The sequence below is a fragment of the Trachemys scripta genome, chromosome 5 (genome assembly GCF_013100865.1).
Source record: "Trachemys scripta elegans isolate TJP31775 chromosome 5, CAS_Tse_1.0, whole genome shotgun sequence".
NCBI classification, from domain to species: Eukaryota; Metazoa; Chordata; order Testudines; family Emydidae; genus Trachemys; species Trachemys scripta.
This window is the reverse complement of record NC_048302.1, coordinates 126,413,285-126,433,836: the sequence shown is the minus strand read 5'-3', so window position 1 is coordinate 126,433,836 and position 20,552 is coordinate 126,413,285. Positions and strand designations below refer to the sequence as shown.

Below are 20,552 nucleotides of genomic sequence, written 5' to 3'. Positions count from 1 at the left end.
TGACACAAGAAAGTTGCCTGGGTTTAAACTGAGGTGTGAATTTAAGCTCATTTATTTAAACCAATGCACACCCCTATGTGGACACTTTTACTTCATTTTAAGAGTGGCTTTTTTTGGTTTAGTTTAAGAATTTATCTACACTTGAAAATTAATTTGGATTAAGTGTGAATTTCAAGCACAGTCAACCTTGGATTAAGCTAAATGGGAATAAGATACTCTGGGACAAGAGTGTCCACACATGGAACAGCTACTGTGCTTTAAATTCACACCATACCTTGATTCAAATTTACTTTCAAGTGTAGGCCACCCTAAATCAACGAGGGTTAAACTAAACCAGAACAAACCACTCTTAAACTGAAAAAAAGCATTCACATAGGGGTTTGCCTCAGTTTAACTAAATCAGTTTAAAAACCAATGTAAGGTAAACTAGTGCAACTTTTCTTGACAAGGCCTCACTGCCTTCCTCTTTTCATGTGTCTAGCTACTTCCTCATCGTCTTTCAAATCTCCTTTAAAACGCACTTCTTTTGCCAAGCCTTCCCACACTGACGGTGAAATTCATCCCTGTGCAGAGGGCTAGCACAGGACCTGTGTACTACATCAGGCCTATTTAGGGCCTGTTCCCATCCCTTTCCTTTCAAACTGTTTCCAATCCATCTGAACTGGACTCTAAGCCCTCAGGGCAGAATCTTTGCTGTCTCTTGATTTTTATAAGGTCCAAGTACACTTATGGTTTTCTATAACTAATACCTTGAAAGTCCACTAGAGCCACAGTTTTGTGGGTGAGATGGTTTAGGTAGCTTTGCAGTAGTCCTTTGAAAACATAACCAGGCTCTATGTGATTTCTTGCTTTAATATATCACAGTTCAGTGAATGGACGTTTGTTTCATCATCTTGCATTGGATGTAAATATGTGAACATCAACAGCGGCTGATATGTCTCTTAAGTAAAGAAATGAAAATCTTTCTCGTCCTAGTTACTGACTGCTCCTCTCTTTAACCTTTGATTTTAGGTGGTACGTTGGATGAGGCAACGAGAAAAGATCTTTTCACAGACACCTTCTGTAAAGTGTGCGGGGCTGTGCTGCAGTTTGAGTCCCAAAGAATTTCACATTACGAGGTAAGCCATAAGCGTATGTCAGTATCCTCCTACATAATGCTACCTATATTTTTTTCAATGACAATTGCATTGCATGTGGGTCACTTACGGCTTTTTGTAGTGAGTTATCCAAGACTCATCATCCTGGTTGGATGGTGACCGGAGTTGCATACTGTGACCATTAGGCTCAGTTACAGTTAGTACACGTATCAGAGGGGTAGCCGTGTTAGTCTGAATCTGTAAAAAGCAACAGAGGGTCCTGTGGCACCTTTGAGACTAACAGAAGTACTGGGAGCATAAGCTTTCGTGGGTAAGAACCTCACTTCTTCAGATGCAAGTAATGGAAATCTCCAGAGGCAGGTATATATCAGTGTGGAGATAACGAGGTTAGTTCAATCAGGGAGGGTGAGGTGCTCTGCTAGCAGTTGAGGTGTGAACACCAAGGGAGGAGAAACTGCTTCTGTAGTTGGATAGCCATTCACAGTCTTTGTTTAATCCTGATCTGATGGTGTCAAATTTGCAAATGAACTGGAGCTCAGCAGTTTCTCTTTGGAGTCTGGTCCTGAAGTTTTTTTGCTGTAAGATGGCAACCTTAACATCTGCTATTGTGTGGCCAGGGAGGTTGAAGTGTTCTCCTACAGGTTTTTGTATATTGCCATTCCTGATATCTGACTTGTGTCCATTTATCCTCTTGCGTAGTGACTGTCCAGTTTGGCCAATGTACATAGCAGAGGGGCATTGCTGGCATATGATGGCATATATAACATTGGTGGACGTGCAGGTGAATGAGCCGGCGATGTTGTAGCTGATCTGGTTAGGTCCTGTGATGGTGTTGCTGGTGTAGATATGTGGGCAGAGTTGGCATCGAGGTTTGTTGCATGGGTTGGTTCCTGAGTTAGAGTTGTTATGGTGCGGTGCATGGTTGCTGGTGAGAATATGCTTAAGGTTGGCAGGTTGTCTGTGGGCGAGGACAGTTAGTACACATGTTCTAAGTAGATCACATAGGACACAGTGAACTATAAATCATGCGGAAGGCTTTTAGTCGTGGAACTAATAAATATCTTGGATGAATACTTTATATGTCATAAAGTGTACTTTGCCTTTACATGGGATCCTGTGTCTGTACAGAGGTTCCCAGGCACGAGCATTTTTTCCAGTTTCAGCCAAAGCAATACGATCTCTTCACGCTCAATCTTCACAAGTTAAAGAAGTTCAGAATGTGTATTGCCTTGGGAGTTCATTATTGTTATCTACTAGCAGAAACTGAGGACTTGCTCCAGCAAGGTGCCGTGTTCCCTTAACTCTTGTTCACTTCAGTTGGAGTCAAAGACACTCAGCACCTCATAGGGATCAGGCTTCAGCATGAGTTTCTCTCTTTTGGGATATGTCTTCACTGAAAAAAAAAAAAAAAAAGTGTGTTAACTTGAGTTAAAATAGCAATGAAGACGTGGCAAGTCAGCTTTTCACTTGGGTTAGCAATTCAACTTAAAGCCTTCAGGGGAGCTTGAGGTTGAACTCGAGCTGCTAACCTGAGTTAAAAACAGAGTTGCTGTGTCTTCACTGCTATTTTAACCCCGATAGTTAACCTGAGCTAAGAACACACCATTGTTTTGTTTTTTGCAGTGCAGACATATGCTTTGTTGAATCTGACCTCAGCTGAGGATGCAGATAATATCCTAATGACTTCACCATTACAGGGGAAAGGCTATTTTCCATACTGATAGTATTTTGAGTCAGTGTTTAGCCAGCATTGAACTTGTGTGTAGCAACATCTCGTTCTCTTTGGTGGCATTGTATCGGCAACTTGGGATTTCTCCTCTGAAGCTTTCTTTGACAGGGTAACAAGCCTTGTGGATGAGGGAAGCAGTAGATGTGGTATATCTTCATTTTAGTAATGCTTTGGATACTGTCTCACGTGACCTTCTCCTAAACAAACTAGGGAAATGCAATCTAGATGGAGCTACTGTAAAGTGGGTGCAAAACTGGTTGGAAAACCGCTCCCAGAGAGTAGTTATCAGTGGTTCATAGTCATGCTGGAAGGGTATAATGAGTGGGGTCCCGCAGGGATCAGTTCTGGTTCGGTTCTGTTCAATATCTTCATCACTTATAAAGTTTGCGGATGATACCAAGCTGGGAGGGGTTGCAAGTGATTAGGAGGATAGAATTAAAATTCAAAATGATCTGGACAAACTGGAGAAATGGTCTGAAGTAAATAGGATGAAATTCAATAAGGACAAATGCAAAGTACTCCACTTAGGAAGGAACAATCAGTTGCACACATACAAAATAGGAAATGACTGCCTAGGAAAGAGTACTGCGGAAAGGGATCTGGGGATCATAGTGGACTGTAAGCTAAATATGCGTCAACAGTGTAACAATGTTGCAAAACAGCAAACATAATTCTGGGATGTATTAGCAGGAGTGTTGTAAGCAAGACACGAGAAGTAATTCTTCCACTCTACTTCGCGCTGATTAATTAATGGAGATATCCCATCTCCTAGAACTGGAAGGGACCTTGATTAGGCCTCAACTGGAGTATTGTGTCCATTTCTGGGCGCCACATTTCAGGAAAGATGTGGACAAATTGGAGATAGTCCAGAGAAGAGCAACAAAAATGATTAAAGGTCTAGAAAACATGACCTCTGAGGGAAGATTGAAAAAATTGGTTCTGTTTAGGCTGGAGAAGAGAAGACAGAGGGGGGACATAACAGTTTTCAAGTACATAAAAGGTTATTACAAGGAGGAGGGAGAAAAATTGTTCTTCTTAACCTCTGAGGATAGGACAAGAAGCAATGGGCTTAAATTGCAGCAGGAGCGGTTTAGGTTGGTCATTAGGAAAAACTTCCTGTCAGAGTGGTTAAGCACTGGAATAAATTGCCTAGGGAGGTTGTGGAATCTCCATCATTGGAGATTTTTAAGAGCAGGTTAGACAAACACCTATCAGGGAAGGTCTAGATAATACTTAGTCCTTCCATGAGTGCAGGGGACTGGACTAGATGACCTCTCGAGGTCCCTTCCAGTGCTATGATTCTATGATTAATAAATATTATTATACAAACAGTCTTTGTCCAGTTGTGATTCTCTTGCTATATCAATACAATCTGTAAGTATGAAAGCAGCTTTTCATAGTTTCATAGAGTTTAAGACCAGAAAGGACCATTAGATCATCTAGTCTGACCTCCTGTGTATCACCGGTCATTAAATTTCACCTAGTTACCCCTATATTGAGCCCGATAACTTGGGTTAGACCAAAGCATTTCAGTCCTCAGGAGACTAAACAGTTATGTGCCCTAAGCAGAGAACAGGGGAGACTGAGGTGACATTACCAATGCAGTTGATTAGGTGAGATATGCCCAGAAGATCCTAGCAAAAGAGCCAGGCCACATGCTGCAGAGGAAGGTGAAAACCCCCAAAGGTCCAGTCTACCCGGGGAAAAAATCCTTCCCAACCCCAGACAGATTTATAGATCCCAAGGCCAGGAGGGACCACTATGGTCATCTAGTCTGACCTTCTGTATAACACCGCCCATAAAACTTCCTTAAAATAATTCCTAGAGCAGATCTTTTAGAAAAACATCCAATCTTGATTTTAAAATTGCCAGTGGTGGATAATCCACCACAACCCTTGATAAATTGTTCCAATGGTTAATTACCCTCATTGTTAAAAAACTATGCCTTATTTCCAGTCTTCATTTGTCTAGCTTCAACTTCCAGCCAATGGATCATGTTATACTTTTCTCTGCTGGGATTGAAGAGCAAATTGTCAAATATTTGTTCCCCATGTAGATGCTTCTAGACAGTGATCAAGTCACCCCTTAAACTTCTGTCTGTTAAGCTAAATATCATGAGCTCCTTGAGTCTATCACTGTAAAGCATGTTATCTAATCCTTTAATCATTCTAATGGCTCTTCTCTGAACCCTCTACAATTTATCAATATCCTTCTTGAATTGTGAACGCCAGCAGCAGACACAGTATTTCAGCTGTGATTGCACCAGTGCCAAATACAGAGGTAAAACAATGTCTCTGCTCCTACTTTAGGGTCCACTGTTTATGCATCCAAGGATCATGTCAGCCTTTTTGGCCACAACATCACACTGGGAGCTCACATTCATCTGATTATCCACCATGATCCCCAAGTCTTTTTCAGAGTCACTGCCTCCCAGGATAGTCCTCCGTCTTATTAATATGGCCTACATTCTTTGTTCCTAGATGTATACATTTACATTTGTCAGATTGGATGCAAGAAAACAATATGCATTTTAGTTTACCAAGCAATCTAGATTGCTCTGTCAGTGACCTGTCCTCGTCTTTATTCACCACTCCCCCAATCTTTGTGTCATCTGCAAATTTTATCAGCAGTGATTTTATGTTCTCTTTCAGATAATTGATAAAAATATTAAATAGCATGAATCAGAGAACCAATCCCTGCAGGTCCCCACTAGAATACACCCACTGTATGATGATTCCCCACTTACAATTACATGTTGAGACCTATCAGTTAACCAGCTTTTAACCTGTTTAATAAGTGCCATGTTAATTTTATATTCTAGTTTTTTGATGAAACTGTTGTAAAAGTCTATCAACATTATTATCTTTATCAGCCGAATTTGTAATCTCATCTAAAAAAGTTACCAACTTAGTTTGGCAATATATACTTTCCATAACACTATGTTGGTTGGTGTTAATTATTACCCTCTGGTAATTCTTTATTATTCAAGTCCCATATGAGCAGCTCCATTATCTTGCCAGGGATCAGTGTCAGACTGACGGGCCTGTAATTACCCAGGTTATCCGATTTCCCCTTTATAAATATTGACACAATATTTGCTTTCTTCTGGAACTTCTTCCTCAGTGTTCCAAGAATTATTGAAAATCAACACTAACAGTTCAGTGAGCTCTTCAGCCAGCTCTTTTAAAACTTGTAGATGCAAGGTATCTGAGCCTGCTCATTCAAAATGTCTGACTTTAGAAGTTGCTGTTTAACATCCTCCTGAGATACTAGTGGAATGGAACGAGCGTTATCGTATGATATGACTATATCATCTGCTTTTTCCCAAATATGGAAATAAGATTTGTTGGACATTTCAGCCTTTTCTGCATCATTACTGATAATTCTATCATTTCCATCTAGTAATGGACCAGTACATTTTTTTTAGGATTATCTGACCCTGAGCATGTGAACAAGACCTACCCACCAAACATCTGAGAGGATTATCTGAACCACCTCAGAGCATCCGTGTCTTGTCTCCAGCTATGGCCCATCCTTCATGCTTCAGAGGAAGGCAAAACAAAAAACAAACAAAAAGGCCCCAACCCAGAATACATCTGGCCAATTGTGATACAGGGAAGAGGGGGAGGGGGATTCCTTCCTGACCCCTTCAGATAACCAGCTGAAGCCTTGAAGCATGAGATTTAGATTATAGTCATTGTCTTAATGCCGAGCTGCAAGTGTTATGAGCATGCTGAGGGCAGTGCAGAGCTTCCTGTTCTCTCCGTGACCATGAAGGAAGGGAATGAACAGGGGGAATTCTCAGATTTTGACAAAGCAAATCTTAATTTCTGGTAAGTCAGCACATGAGGTTCTTGTTAATGAGTAGGAATTTTTCTATTTCCAGGGCAAAAAGCATGCTCAGAAAGTTCGCCTTTATTTTCAAATGCGCAGTGAGCAAGATGACGGACAAGAACCTGGCAAACAGAAGAGACCAGATTGTGTGAACTTTCAGGTAACGTTTCCTCTTCAGATCTCTGGCTAAGATGTTAAATGAGCTCTTCTCAGTTACAAGGGTTCAACTGCTTGTCTTTGGTTTCAGGTGGATGGGAGTGGAGTAGTGGACAAAAACAAATATTGCAATCTTTGCAACATGATTTTTACTTCTCCCGTTGTTGCTCAGTCTCATTACCTGGGGAAAATACATGCCAAAAAGCTGAAGCAATTATCAGGAGACCAACCTCAAGTGCCTGCACAGAGCACTCAACCACAAACAGGTGAGAACTAAATGGGCTCTGCGTTCTACATGGTGCATGTATTTTATTGTCACTTCTCTGAAACAGATAAAATGAGGCATTGATCATCTTCCCAGCACTACTGCTTCTCTGTGCTTATATAGTGTATTGAAGTGTGGCAGTAGGTATGACAACTCAAGATGCAGCCATCAAGTGAAAGAATGAAGACATTGTTGCTTAATCAGAGTCAGCAAGTCCATAGCAAAGGACTGGGAGTCAGGGACCCTGGGGTTATAATCCCTGCTCTTCCACTGACTGTGACTGTAGGCAAATGTCTCCATTTCTCCCTCTGTGAAATGCAAATAACAACACTTCTACTCTTGGGGTTTTGCGGGGGTTGATTGCAGCCCTTAGCAGGCATAATACTAATTGCTAAACTAGTATTACTAATTATTAAGAAAATCAGTTCAAGAACACACAACGGTGACTAGCGCCTTGTGCAAGTCCTAGGGCTGAAACCTAAAGTATCTTTTGTGTTCTCATGCCACCCGCTCAGGATACCTGCAGGAGCTGGAAGAAGGTGACCTGGTGGTGAGAGAAGCTCACGTGTCCTATGAGCCCATTGTGAGAGGAGAGAGCTTGAGGATTATGTTCTCTCATGAACACTGTAGTCTGTAGGCCACAGGGCTGCTATTCTGCTCTCCCTTTTCGACTCCAGTAGTTCAATATTTATATTTACATGGTTCCAAGAACTGTTCCACACTTTCCTTTGTTGTACTATTAACAGGTTCCCCCGCTGGTCCTTCTACATCTCTGGCACTCCAGCAGCCCTCCGCTGAGAAGCCCTCCCAGGATCCTAATGTTGAAGAGTCCACGTCATCCTCTAGCATTGCTTTGGATTTAAATGATCCAGACAAGTATTGCAAGCTCTGCTCAGCTCCCTTCAATAATCCATTGATGGCCCATCAACATTATGTTGGCAAGAAGCACAAAAGGAACGAAGCCCGGAAGAAGATGATGGCGGAGATGGGAGAGGAAGCTGTTCCTGCGGAATCCAGCGCAAATGGTAAGGAAGTTATGGGGAATTATTCCAGGGTCTTCACTGATTGTAGCTGGATGTTCGATGGTGTTTGATTTGTGCAAGAAAATGAGGGCTCATTCCTCTGCTTTAGACTTAGTTTGTTTTCTCCTTTCTCTTTGCGCGGTGCACTGCTAGATTTTATGGTCTCTGAACACCTTGCTTTGGAAATATTTCCTGATGGCACTGAGGTCCAAATCCAGTTCTTATTGAACTTGGCAGCAAAACTCTCATTGACTTTAATGGGAACCGGATCTGGCCCTATGTGAGTGAACTGCCAGCCCTTCCTATACTAGAACTCAAGAACTGGATCTGACTCCTTATTCAAATGTTGCCATTTATATATTTCAGATCTCATTAGATGAATCAGGCAGTTGATCATAAATAAACTCGAGGAATTCACTTTGATGCCAAACAATAGCCTGTTGGGGCTGGGTGTGTTTGCTGAATTTGCCTGGTAGTTAAGGTTGTTGGCTTTCGAGGTGGGGCATTTATTTACTGATTTTGCAGTGTTTGGAAATGTTGATGCTTCAGCTTCTAAGGGGCGGGAATGACGTAACTTAATAAAGCACAAGCCTTTCTTCCTCAGACCTTACCGTGTATTCACTTGAGGCTACATATGTTACATCCATTATGTACCATGTTGAAATTTCTCTAGGTATCATCCAGCATTCTCTACTCGGGAGATGCCCTTGTCTGAGCTAATACTACTGTATTTAGACTGGATGGTCCAGTGTATATTGTAAATGCTTATACTTTATCCACATCATGTATTTACAATAATACTTCAATTTCCAGCACAGCTATCCTTCTTGTCAGCACTTAGGTACCAAGGTAATAGACACTCTAGAAATATCATAGACAGAGAGATAATCATCAGTGTCCATAAATAATAATCTCGTTATTTAGATCATGCCCATAATATACTGTATGCTTTAAGGTTTACTATCACAGACTCAAGTTCTCATTTAACTATAACAAAACAAAATCTGTTCACTGCAGAAACTTTACATCTGTCTGTAGAAGATTTTAGGAGGATGCTGTCTCTATAAAATAACAGTTGCATAAGGGAGTAGACAAAAGGTGCTTTGCGTTTTGCTGTTTGTTTGCAATCTCTTTAACCTGCAGCTCTCTGTTCTTTCAGCAGTTGGAGTTGGTAACTACATATGTCCTATATGTAACATCACTCTTACGTCTATAGAAATGTACCAGTCCCACATGCAAGGAAATAAACATCAGATTAAGTAAGTCTTTTGTCACTGGGGCACCTGGCATTGGCCACTGTTGGAAGACAGGATACTGGGCTAGATGGACCTTTAGTCTGACCCAGTCTGGCTGTTTTTATGTTCCAACTGTATATCTCTGGCTGCACCACGGCACTGTTTTAAAGTTCCTGTTAAAGAGTAGAAGGGGTGGAGGGGGGGAACATCTTGTGCAGTATCCTCTGGTGGCTGCTCTGTTAATTGGCTTTGACGTTGCACATTTATTCTACTGACTTAAATAGATGCCAACAATTTAAAAATCATACTCAGATCAAAAATGTATCTACCATTGGGTGATATCATCTCTCTCCCTTCTCCGCTCCCCAGATCAGCTCACAGAGCAAGCACGCTTGCTCTCACTCACTCACTCTCTCTCTCTCTCTCTCTCACACACACACACACACACACACACACACTTTTAGATGTTCCTTGCCAGTGGAAAAGGCCTGCGCAGTTTGTCCTTACTAATTTTGCCACATGGAGGCAGCACCACATACTTCAGAATGGAGCCTTCTGTGTTCAATCATCCTTGGAGGGAATGGTCTGTAATGTAAGGTTACCATTGCCGTGGCAATTTAGGACCCGATCCCCCCAAACTGTGGAGAGCCCACAACTCCCATTGACCTTCATGAAAGTTGCTGCACGCCCAACACCTGTTGGGAACAGACCCTGTTAATATTAAACAACCAATATACATAATATAGTAAAACTAGTTATTTACAATCTAGATAGAGAGCGTCTTTAAATCTCTGCGTCCAACTAGTTTAACAGTTTGTGGTTTTAATCTCTCTCTACATTCATACATCCTTTACTACCTGGATTCTGTACCACAGAAAGGTGGGAAGACACAGGATCTTTTTTTTTTTTTTCCCCCCCCCCCCCCCCCCCCACCTTTTTTCCCTTTCCTTTCCTATCTAGTCATTCCCCCAGTCACATCTTTTAAAAAAAAAAACAGGACAAAACTGCTGGTCTTAATAATAATACTTAGCACTTATGTAGTGCTTTTCAAGGCATCTTCTCCTCTTAGTTAATTGCTTTGGTATAAATGTACACCTCTACCCCGATATAACGCTGACCTCGGGAACCAAAAAATCTTACCGCATTATAGGTGAAACTGCGTTACATCGAACTTGCTTTAATCCGCCGGAGTGCGCAGCCCCGCCCCCCTGAAGCGCTGCTTTACCGTGTTATATCCGAATTTGTGTTATATCGGGTCACATTATATCGGGTCAGAGGTGTACCATGTAACATTCCACATCTGAACCAGGAAGACATAAAAGTCTTTACCTGACATTCTACAATAGTTCAAAAAGGAAACAGGCCAAAAAGTAGATTAGTTTTAGTAACTACGATTTTATATCTGATTCTTGCAGAGAAACCATGGTTGTCAACCTCATAAAGAATTCCAAGAAAACATATGACTCCTTTCAAGATGAATTAGAAGATTACATTAAAGTGCAAAAAGCTAGAGGACTAGAACCAAAAACATATTTCAGAAAAGCAGAAGAGGAAGAGTTTGAAAACTACGAGTTAGAAGTAGTAAATGATTGTGATGATATTGTATCTTCCAATGTTACATTTGAACAAGGACAGCATTCCATCCTCTTTTCAGAAACATATATGTCATCACATGCTGTTGAAAACAGATCGCTGTGCTGGTCACCAGCTCATGAGAATAGGCTAAGACTAGAAAACATGGCTAAAGGTCATGACAGCAAGGAATATTATTCAGAAATGCAAACACCTCAGGTGACCCCTTTCAAAGATGACAGCTATGGCCTATCATCTGCTGAATCCAGTGACTGCTACAAACACATCTCTTCTGATAATAGCACCCGCTCCTATAGGAAAGGCCGAAAGCTTCGAAGGAAACATGAAGAGGGGGAAAGACACACTGGGGAAGGAGAAGAGAAACACAACAAAGAAGCCACAAAGCAGAAGAAAAAGGAAAACAGTGAAGAGACAGATTCTGGAAAGGACAGTGAAATGCAAAAGCGAAGAAAGATTGATACAGATTCAACTCACGAGAAAAAATCAAAGCACAGTAAAGACAAAAGAATTAAAGAAATACCCACTGAGAAGGAGAGTAGAAAGCATAAAAAGGATAGAAGGAAACCACAGCCTGATGGAAAAACAGAAGAAGAGATACTTTGGGATGAATCGATCCTGGGATTCTAATAGAGGTTTTGATTAACTTTATGAAGTCGGTATTTTTTGTAGTCTCTCTTAACCATGGGGTGTACTATGTTATGACTCAATAATTTTTGTCCCACTCTGTGGAAGCGAGAAAAAGCCTGACTTCTGAAACTATTGGGTAGTAGGTATGAATCAGCTTTTAATAATCTCATACACACAACAGTCATACAACAACATGAATTGAAAGCCTATAATCTGTTCTGAATGTACTTCAAATATGGGTCAGTAGCTATAGCATTCCTTTTGGAGTTTTATCACAATGAATTGTCTCTTCCAAATCATATTACTGGCATTAATATGGAGAATTTGGTGGTTATTCCATTAGTATACAGAATCTTGCAAAATAAATGACAAGTACACAGTGTTCCCAATCCTCCCTGTTCCAGTTTCACTAAAGGCTTTTTAAAGGGGAATGTGGAAAATATTTAGGTTTTTTGGTTCCAATTATTTACAACTGTTGTTTTTTTCACCCAGTTCTGAGTGAAAAGAGAGAGTCTATTAAACATGTAACTGATTCTTAGACATATGTTGTCCAGTATATTTTTCTCATAGCTATGATCCAAATTTTTAGTTTAGGAAATACTGATAAAGTGCCATATGCAAAATCAATTTCAGTTGGTAATTCCAGGCTAAGTAGTGTTTGCCACTCTGATTCAAGATAATTTACTTAAAATCTGCAACTACCAGTGGTGGAATAGAGCTTGGTTTGAAAAACAAACCAACAATACTTGAAAAATTCAAGAACAACTTGGTGGGGGGTTAGAAATAACATTTTATTAGCTCTTCATTCACAATATGAAACTAGATCCTTTTGATAGAAAACTAATGTAATATTTGGTGTCTTGTGGTACATGAAATGAGCTGGTATTCTCAGGCTGCCTTTGTGCTACTCTCATGGGTAGTCTCAGGTTCTGGTTCAATGGGCCATTGAGACTGGAGCTACCTTTGCACCCCTACAGATGGTTCTTCTATGGCAGGGTTAGGTCACATTAGCAAAGCAGTGCGGGAGGGGCATGCACAGCGTCTGCCTGTGGCAGTGGTTTTCAATCTGTAGTCTGCGGACCTCCTATGTCTAAGATTTCCAAAGGGGTCCACACCTTCATTTGACATTTTTTTAGGGGTCCACACAACAACAACAAAAGGTTGAAAACCACTGGCCTGTGATGTCTGGGGGTCTTTGGCTAAAGGAGGATAGGAGTTTCCTTTGCTGTCATTCTTTCACCTTTAGGAGTCTTAAATTGACTCTAAAATGCTGTTCTGCTCACCCAAAGAGCGATTGGTCTGCCGTGTAAATGCTGCACATGCTACTTGTCAAACGTTCTCATCCAGCATATGTGAGATGGATCTCTATTTTATATAGAGACGTTATAATTTTCTAGCCATTCATATTATATAAATAATGGATGTGGTTCATATTTTTTCCAGATATTTATTTGCCTGCGTTTGCAAATTTGTGTCAATAGGTATTTATATAACAGTCCATTTTAAAACAATTACCAAGCCTGTTTTAAAAAAAAAACTTGCCGTGTATTGCAAGTACATGTTTACCATATATACTGTTTTTAACTGTCAACTATCATATGCTTTTTTTCTTCCCCAGTTGCAAAAGCATCTAGATACTGTTGATAACTAAAGGAAAATATGCCAATTTTAGGTTATTAATCTAATTGAAACCACAAAAGCATGGGAATTTGGAGGTGAGGCACAGACGAAGGCCCCAATTCTACAATCAGATCTGCACAGATGGACAATGACATCTGCATGGAGACCTATTCAAGTCTAAGGCACAGATCCGATTGCAGAATCGGGGACTTAATCTGTAACTCATTCTTGTCTAAACTTGTATATGGCAAGGGTCTTTAGACAGACAGCAAGATTGAGCTATGGGCAGATTTTCAGTCTTAACTCTGAACTTCATTGTTGCATTAGGACTGCTTGAATGTAGGTTCAGTATGAGACAGGATAATCTAACAGTTAGAACAAGGGACTGGGAATCACGACTCCTGGATTCCATTCCCAGCTCTGCCATGGCTTTCCACATGACCTTGCCTAAGTCACTTCACCTTGCGCTTCAGTTTCTCCATCCGTAAATCAGGTATAATAATAATTACCTCTAAGAGAGGGGTTGTAAGCTATACTGTTTGTAAAGAGTGTGGTGATCCTCAGTTAAAATGTGCTGTGTGAGTGCAACGAGTGTGTATATTTAGGGTGGATTTTAGTATTTCCTGTGCCCACCTGTCTTTTCTCCCTGGTATGTGGTACATTAAAATATCCATTGTGATATCCAATACAGATATGTTTGAAAAAGGCTATAGGACTTCTCTCCTGCACTTTCAAGAGCAGGAGAAAAGTCTGGTTGACTGTGAAATAGAATATGTAGCAGAATGATGTCATCTGAAAGCTGCACAGTGTACAATTGAAAGATAAATGTGAACTTCTGAATATACCTTGTATGCCTCCAACTCAGCAAGGTACATTGTGACTAGTCACATCTTAAATTTAGTTGTGCACTTAACCTACCTTGCTGAGTCAGGATCTAGGCCTTTAAAATCTCTCCTGAAAATCTCCCCTGGCAGAATCTTTATAAAGTGAAGATTAAGGGGTATTCTATTTTAAATGTAGTATATGGTCTGAATATAATGCCCTTCAACTAGCCCCTATAACTGTGTAGTTCAAATTTATTATATAAGAAGTACAATTTATTTATTTTATTTCTGGGTTAGTCTAATTGCGTAGGGATATTACCATAGATATAAAAATATATCAGGTGAACAAATTTTCAGAATGCTTCAAATATCAGAATAAGACATTAATTTGACAGTTAAGCATTCCAAAAATTCTTGTAAGTAACATTTGTGTTATTACTCATGTTACTGTGGTAAAAATGCTTAGCGGTATTTAAAAAAATGGGACCAAATTTCAGTGAAGTAGCTAAATGATCATTGTCAATTAGTTTAGGGTTTTCTCTATATCTTATTTATTTTATGCTCTATTGCTTTTAGTAATACCTCTTTAGAATGGGGAGCATATAATTCTAAACGTCCTGAACCTCTGAATCATGAAATGGAGCCCACCATCTGTATTTGGATCCCTCTAAAAGTTAGTGACTGTTGGTTTAAAAATTGTGTTTATCCATCAGAGTACTGAGGTGAAAGCATCAGGCTGTGATTCAAGAGATCTCTGTTCTCTTCCCAACTGTTCCACAGATTTTCCGAACGACCTTGGGCAACTCTCTTAATTTTTCTGTGCCTTAGTTTCCCCATTTGTAAAAATGGGCTGATAATAGTTTCATGGTGTCGTGAGGCTAAATCCATTAATTTTTGTGAGAAGTGCAGATACTATGGTTATAGGCTTATAAAAATTTCTATAAATAAAGATATGTAGATATGTACAGTGATGTCCAAAAATGAGTATAAATGCCATAATTTTTTTCCCTTTCTGCAGAAAGTCTTAAAAACAAACAGAGAACGATTCCTTCTAGAGAAGGTTCAACCTACAGCTAAAAGAAAGATGAACTCACTTTGGCAGTCACTCTTGTCAGATCAAAAGTTGGGCTGAAACGCCATCTGATAAATTTTCAATAAATGCAGGAGCATCTTCATTTCAGAGAGTTACAGGAAAAGCACGTAACCAGCTTTGCTGCTGTTCCATGCATGACGAGCTGCATGTGATAAACTGGAGCAGCAAGTTAGGCCTAAATTCTCGACTTGTGATTTTGGGGTGTCAAACTTGGAGACCTCTTAAAGGGCCCTGATTTTCAGAGCATGCCGAGGACTTGCTCTCTCAAAATCAGGCTCCATTAAGGTGTCTCAAGTTGAGCACCCAGAATCACTACTTGCTTTTGGAACACGTAGGGCTTCATGTGCCAGCTCTTTCACCTCTAGAGATGTGGTTGTGTCCCAAGTCAAACTGAACTTTCTGGTCTCATCTTAGAATGTGAAATTCTCTGCTGCACAAACAGGCCGCCTCCTCTAAAGAGGGAAAAGAGGGAGTATTGCGTGTCAGGACTGAAGTAATGGGCAGACCCATGCTGTGAAACTTGCACCAGGCCTTTCTGCTCATGCATAGTGCTTTCCTGTGCCTGCCTAGCCCGCTCTCAACTTCAACACCATTTTTAACCAGTGTGCTTAACAAGTCACCTGCCACACGATCCCCTCCACATACAGCCACACTGGTGGTGGCTTCATTCACATTATCTCATTAAGGCCCCACTCCCACAAGGTACTGAGTGACTACAATCCTGCCTGAAGTCTTCACCCAAGTACAGGACTACTCCAACAAGAGGTAAGAGTGCTCAGCACCTTGAAAGATTAGGCCCTAAACATTTAAGGGATAGGGATGCATAATCTTAGCATGTCTCTCTCTTGGTTTAATGTACCATTCAAGGCCAAATCAGGCATAAAAATCCATGTGTTAGTCTGTGAAATCCATCTCCATTATTCACCATCATGCAGCTTTTTGAACTAGAGGGTTCAGTACAGTTCTGAATTGTTAGTAGATGAAAACTCGCAGGGCCTGATTCTCATTTACGCTACGGCCCCTTTATGCAGCTCGGGCAAGGTATGTAGGTAATATGCCTTAGTGCTGGCATAGTTTATATATATACATCTGTTTTAAGGTGCTTTGACTCCCAGAGTGATGTAAAAGTGCTCTATTGTAAATGAGATTCAGACCCTCAAATCTGAGGGAGAATGTCCCCCTAGATTCGTAACTGGCTGCTCTATTTATTTTGTATCTCTCTCTCTTTTTTTTTTTTTTCTCTAGATTAGCAGGTGAATGAAAACAATCTCTCATCCTAAGGAAAGAAGAGAGCTCTGGGCAGACCTCACACATCAACCACACTCCTCTCTCTCTCTCTGCTGTCTCAGCCGTTCCTGTGGCAAAGGTGTTATGTAGGCTAACACGTGCAAAGCTATACACACAGTGTGCAGCTTGGCTGTAAGGAGTGGGTGCTTGCAAGGCATCAGGTACGTACAGTATTTAGTGCAGAAGTAGTCACAGTGGCATAACCCTTCCTGCTCTTCCCTTTTGCGCTGTCCCCCTTCTCTTCAGATGTGACAAAACAGGAAAGCTAATGTCAGTGGGGAATAAGAAATTCAGAATATACTTTTGCGCTGATGTCCAGTCTCTATTTTCATTATAATGACTGTTTGGTCTGCTGTAGTTTTTATCCTATGCTATTATTTTACACCAATATCTGTAATGATTTAATAGCATGGACTGCTCTTAGCCTTGCCCGTATCGCACTGGCAACTGGATTGAAACCACTAGTTCCGTTTTATGGAAGGGCACAAAAGATGGCAGGATGGAAGCATATATATGTAACAATATAATATGTTCTGTCAGGCTTGTTATCTATCAGAGGTAGCATAACTGTAACAAACATCTTTTTATAAAGCTGTATACAGTAACCCTGTGTTGGGCATACAAAGAGAAACTGTTACACAGGTAAATGACTTACATGTCTTTGCTCTCATTGAGGGGCTCTGGTGTTACCACAGTTCCCACAAGTGCAGAGCTAGTGTAGTTTAATGTGATCACAACAGCAAGATGTATGTATCTGGAGTATGAGCCAGAATGTGCCTGTGTTGCATTGATTGATCACAGGAGAAATGTAACCTGAGCCTCAAATGTTCTAACCCCTGTGTTTAAATAATAATAAGAAGTAAAAATTTAAGCACCTAAATCAGTTGTTTTGGTTTTCAGAAGTGCTGATCACGTGCCGCTCCAGTTGACTTCACTGGAAATTGTGGGTGCTCAGCACCTCTGAAAATCAAAGGCCACCCATTTAGGTGCCTAAAAATGGATTTGAACAAATTTGAATCTTCTGACTTTAGTAAGATTAAGGATAGTTGTGAAATGCTGCAAACGTGACTTCTTAAAGCCACCCATTCTGCCCTATGTGTGTTTATTTGTCTAGTGGGCCCATGAAAATGAGCTTCCCACCACTTGCTGTGCTATGCTTGCTGGCTTGGTTTGTCGCATTCAACATTGAATAATGCTGGTGGCTCCCTATGGAGGTATGGTAAGTCTGTTGATTTTCCCCCTCTAACTCCCCACATCCCCCACCCCATATTGTGTGGTGGTTGCAGGTCTCTGGTAAGGTTTGTTTTAATCTGATACACACAGAGACGTGTATTTGTATTAGTTTTGGTGAGTAGCTGTATAAAGTACATAAATCTTCCTATTGTTCTGATACATGGTACATATGATGGCTCATACAATGGTATACAATCAAACTGATTCTATGAGTCAACAGTGTGCCCTTGCTGCCAAGAAGGCAAATAGCATTTTGGGCTGTATAAGTAGGGGCATTGCCAGTAGATCGAGGGACGTGATCATTCCCCTCTATTCTGCATTGGTGAGGCCTCATCTGGAGTACTGTGTCCAGTTTTGGGCCCCACACTACAAGAAGGATGTGGAAAAATTGGAAAGAGTCCAGTGGAAGGCAACAAAAATGATTAGGGGGCTGGAGCACATGACTTATGAGGAGAAGCTGAGGGAACTGGGATTGTTTAGTCTGCAGAAGAGAAGAATGAGGGGGGATTTGATAGCTGCTTTCAACTACCTGAAAGGGGGTTCCAAAGAGGATGGATCCAGACTGTTCTCGGTGGTACCAGATGACAGAACAAGGAGTAATGGTCTCAGATTGCAGTGGGGAGATTTAGGTTGGATATTAGGAAAAACTTTTTCACTAGAAGAGTGGTGAAGCACTGGAATGGGTTATCTAGGGAGGTGGTGGAATCTCCTTCCTTAGAGGTTTTTAAGGTCAGGCTTGACAAAGCCCTGGCTGGGATGATTTAGTTGGGGATTGGTCCTGCTTTGAGCAGGGGGTTGGACTAGATGACCTCCTGAGGTCCCTTCCAACCCTGATATTCTATGATTCTGTTGCCATTCTAATTTGTACGTGTGTCCTTTGAATGCATTTACAAGGGGCTAATGCTCTGCAGGAGCATTTTTAAAAAAAGCAAAAGACACCTGTTAAATTAACATTACAGTTCTGAGTGAATATAACCAAAGTCAAGGATATTCAGAATTAATGCTTCCTCCCTATCTCTCCACATCCATGCGGATGTCAGCCACATCCTTTTTCATGGTTGCAGAAGCAGTGCTGGAGAGGCCTTCATCCCTGCTTTGAGCTTAGAATGCCTGGTATATTTACAGTAGATAGATGACTCCATCCTCGATTCATACGCCTGCGAATGTTGGTGACCACAGACTGGCCCCGATCCTGCAGTCTGATTCACATGGACTGATGTCCATAGAATACTGCACAAGTGTGAGATCTGCCAGCGTGGATCAGATTGGCGGATCAGGGCCACTGTATGTAAGATTACTGCCTGATCTCAAATCTCTGTGTAGGCTGGACTCAAGAGAGTAAGGTGGAAACATCACTTACCTCCCCCCAGCCCTGTTGATTTATGTTTAATCCTGTAATTCTTGCAAGGAATACTGTAAATATAAGATAATTTTAAAAAATATTTTAAAATCTCTGTACTAACAGCCCTGTATACTCAGTTGTCATATTGAAATCTAATTACCTTGCCACCAATTGTATTCTTTTTATGCTTCGTTCAGCTTCGACAGGGAGAGTGGCTTTGTTGATTTCACTTTCTGCTTCTAGTCCATTGTGGTTTTTGCGCACCAGCAAGTTCCTGTTGGAGTTGAGTGCCCATCACTGCAGGGGGAATACCTAATACTTTTATTCCGTTTTTTTAACTGAAAATAATTTTATTCATGTTCGGCTCTGCAAAACTCTTGACTATGGGTCTAAACAACTTGGCAGTGTCCTTTTAAACATCTTTTGAGGCTGTTTTAATTTTTATTTTTTCAGGGTTTAGAATAGAAAATATATGAACCCATAAGAGGTCACTGGGTCCCCATCGTAAAATATAATTCCAGTCATTCAGCTCCCCAGTAAAAATAGATGCAATGTGTTTAAATACTTTACAGAGGGAAAGGTTCTCGTTTTCTCAGTGTCAACCCTGAACCCATCTACCCTTCCTCATTCTGCCCTATGGAGTAGCTCATATGTCAACCTTCATGTTGATTCAAAAAGATTTCAGACACTTCAATGGATTTCAAAAGCCTCTCTTGTGTTTTACAGGTGTACAGCGCAGAGAAACAACACAGGGGAGAGGCTATCTCAGCATCCCAGATGAGTTGCCCAACTTTCTACCTAATTCTTCTGAGAACGTTAATCCAGATGATCTCATTGGTCCACCAAGCAACAACCCTCTTTCCAGTCCCTAGTTGAGACTCACTTCTTCAGTTGTGCCCTCAAGAAATGAGCAAACAATTATATCTACGTTACTCCGGGGGAAGTTCTGTGCCAAAAATTTAAAAATTATTTTAAAAGTCTGCATATTTTATTTGTCAAAATAACACAATATAATCCCACCAGTTGCAGTTATTTTTGGTCATTTATTTCAAAATACCAGTCAGCAAGTATGTCTGTAACAATACAGACCAACAAAAAAGATTCCTTATTAGGCATATTAATACAGAATTCTGAGTAATAATTCATTTAAACTACAATACAGAACTGTATTTCCCACACCCCTCAGAAGCAGAGCAAAGGCTTGGGGGAGTCAGGGGTAATGGAGGAGCTGAGGGAGAGGGAAGTAAATTGCTGGGAAGGGGCCTGGCTGTGAACTTGGAGGGTTGTTGGGTCTGGGTGGGAAATGGATGGAATGGTTTTTTTTGGGGGGGGGGGGGGGGGGGGGCAAGAAGAGATTGTTAGGGAGCTTCCCCCATGCAGACCCTGGCTGACCCCTAGCCTCTCCCATTGAGTCAGGCACATCTGCCCCTGTCCCTGATGTGTCCTTGCACCTCTTTTCCCCCCCCCCGTCAACGTGTGTCCCTCCATTCCCACTCAGACACGCACTCCCCCCATCCCCAGGTGGCCCTGCACCCATCCCTATGTGGCTCTGTACCTCATCCCCGTGTGTCTGTGCCCCCACCCATTCACTCCCC

At 41.1% G+C, this 20,552-nt stretch overlaps 1 protein-coding gene across 5 annotated transcripts in view; it reads left to right on the top strand.

Moving 5' to 3' along the window:
• Positions 1-19,996, top strand: part of KRCC1 (lysine rich coiled-coil 1) — a 34,582-nt gene extending 14,586 nt beyond the window's left edge. The window contains exons 2-11 of one of the 5 annotated variants that reach the window (XR_004645930.1): positions 1,012-1,118; positions 6,713-6,820; positions 6,908-7,082; positions 7,828-8,106; positions 9,263-9,362; positions 10,754-11,701; positions 15,021-15,860; positions 16,341-16,543; positions 17,497-17,601; positions 19,684-19,996. Coding sequence is in view for 2 of the 5 variants with exons in the window: in XM_034772296.1 (XP_034628187.1) it covers positions 1,012-1,118; positions 6,713-6,820; positions 6,908-7,082; positions 7,828-8,106; positions 9,263-9,362; positions 10,754-11,558 (1,574 nt within the window). In the remaining 3 variants the exon portion in view is untranslated. Of the gene's footprint in view, positions 1-1,011; positions 1,119-6,712; positions 6,821-6,907; positions 7,083-7,827; positions 8,107-9,262; positions 9,363-10,753; positions 12,099-15,020; positions 15,861-16,340; positions 16,544-17,496; positions 17,602-19,683 lie in introns of those variants that run through there. The other 4 variants (XR_004645929.1, XR_004645931.1, XM_034772297.1 and 1 more) reach the window with 4 other exon arrangements.
• Positions 19,997-20,552: the final 556 nt, after the last annotated feature.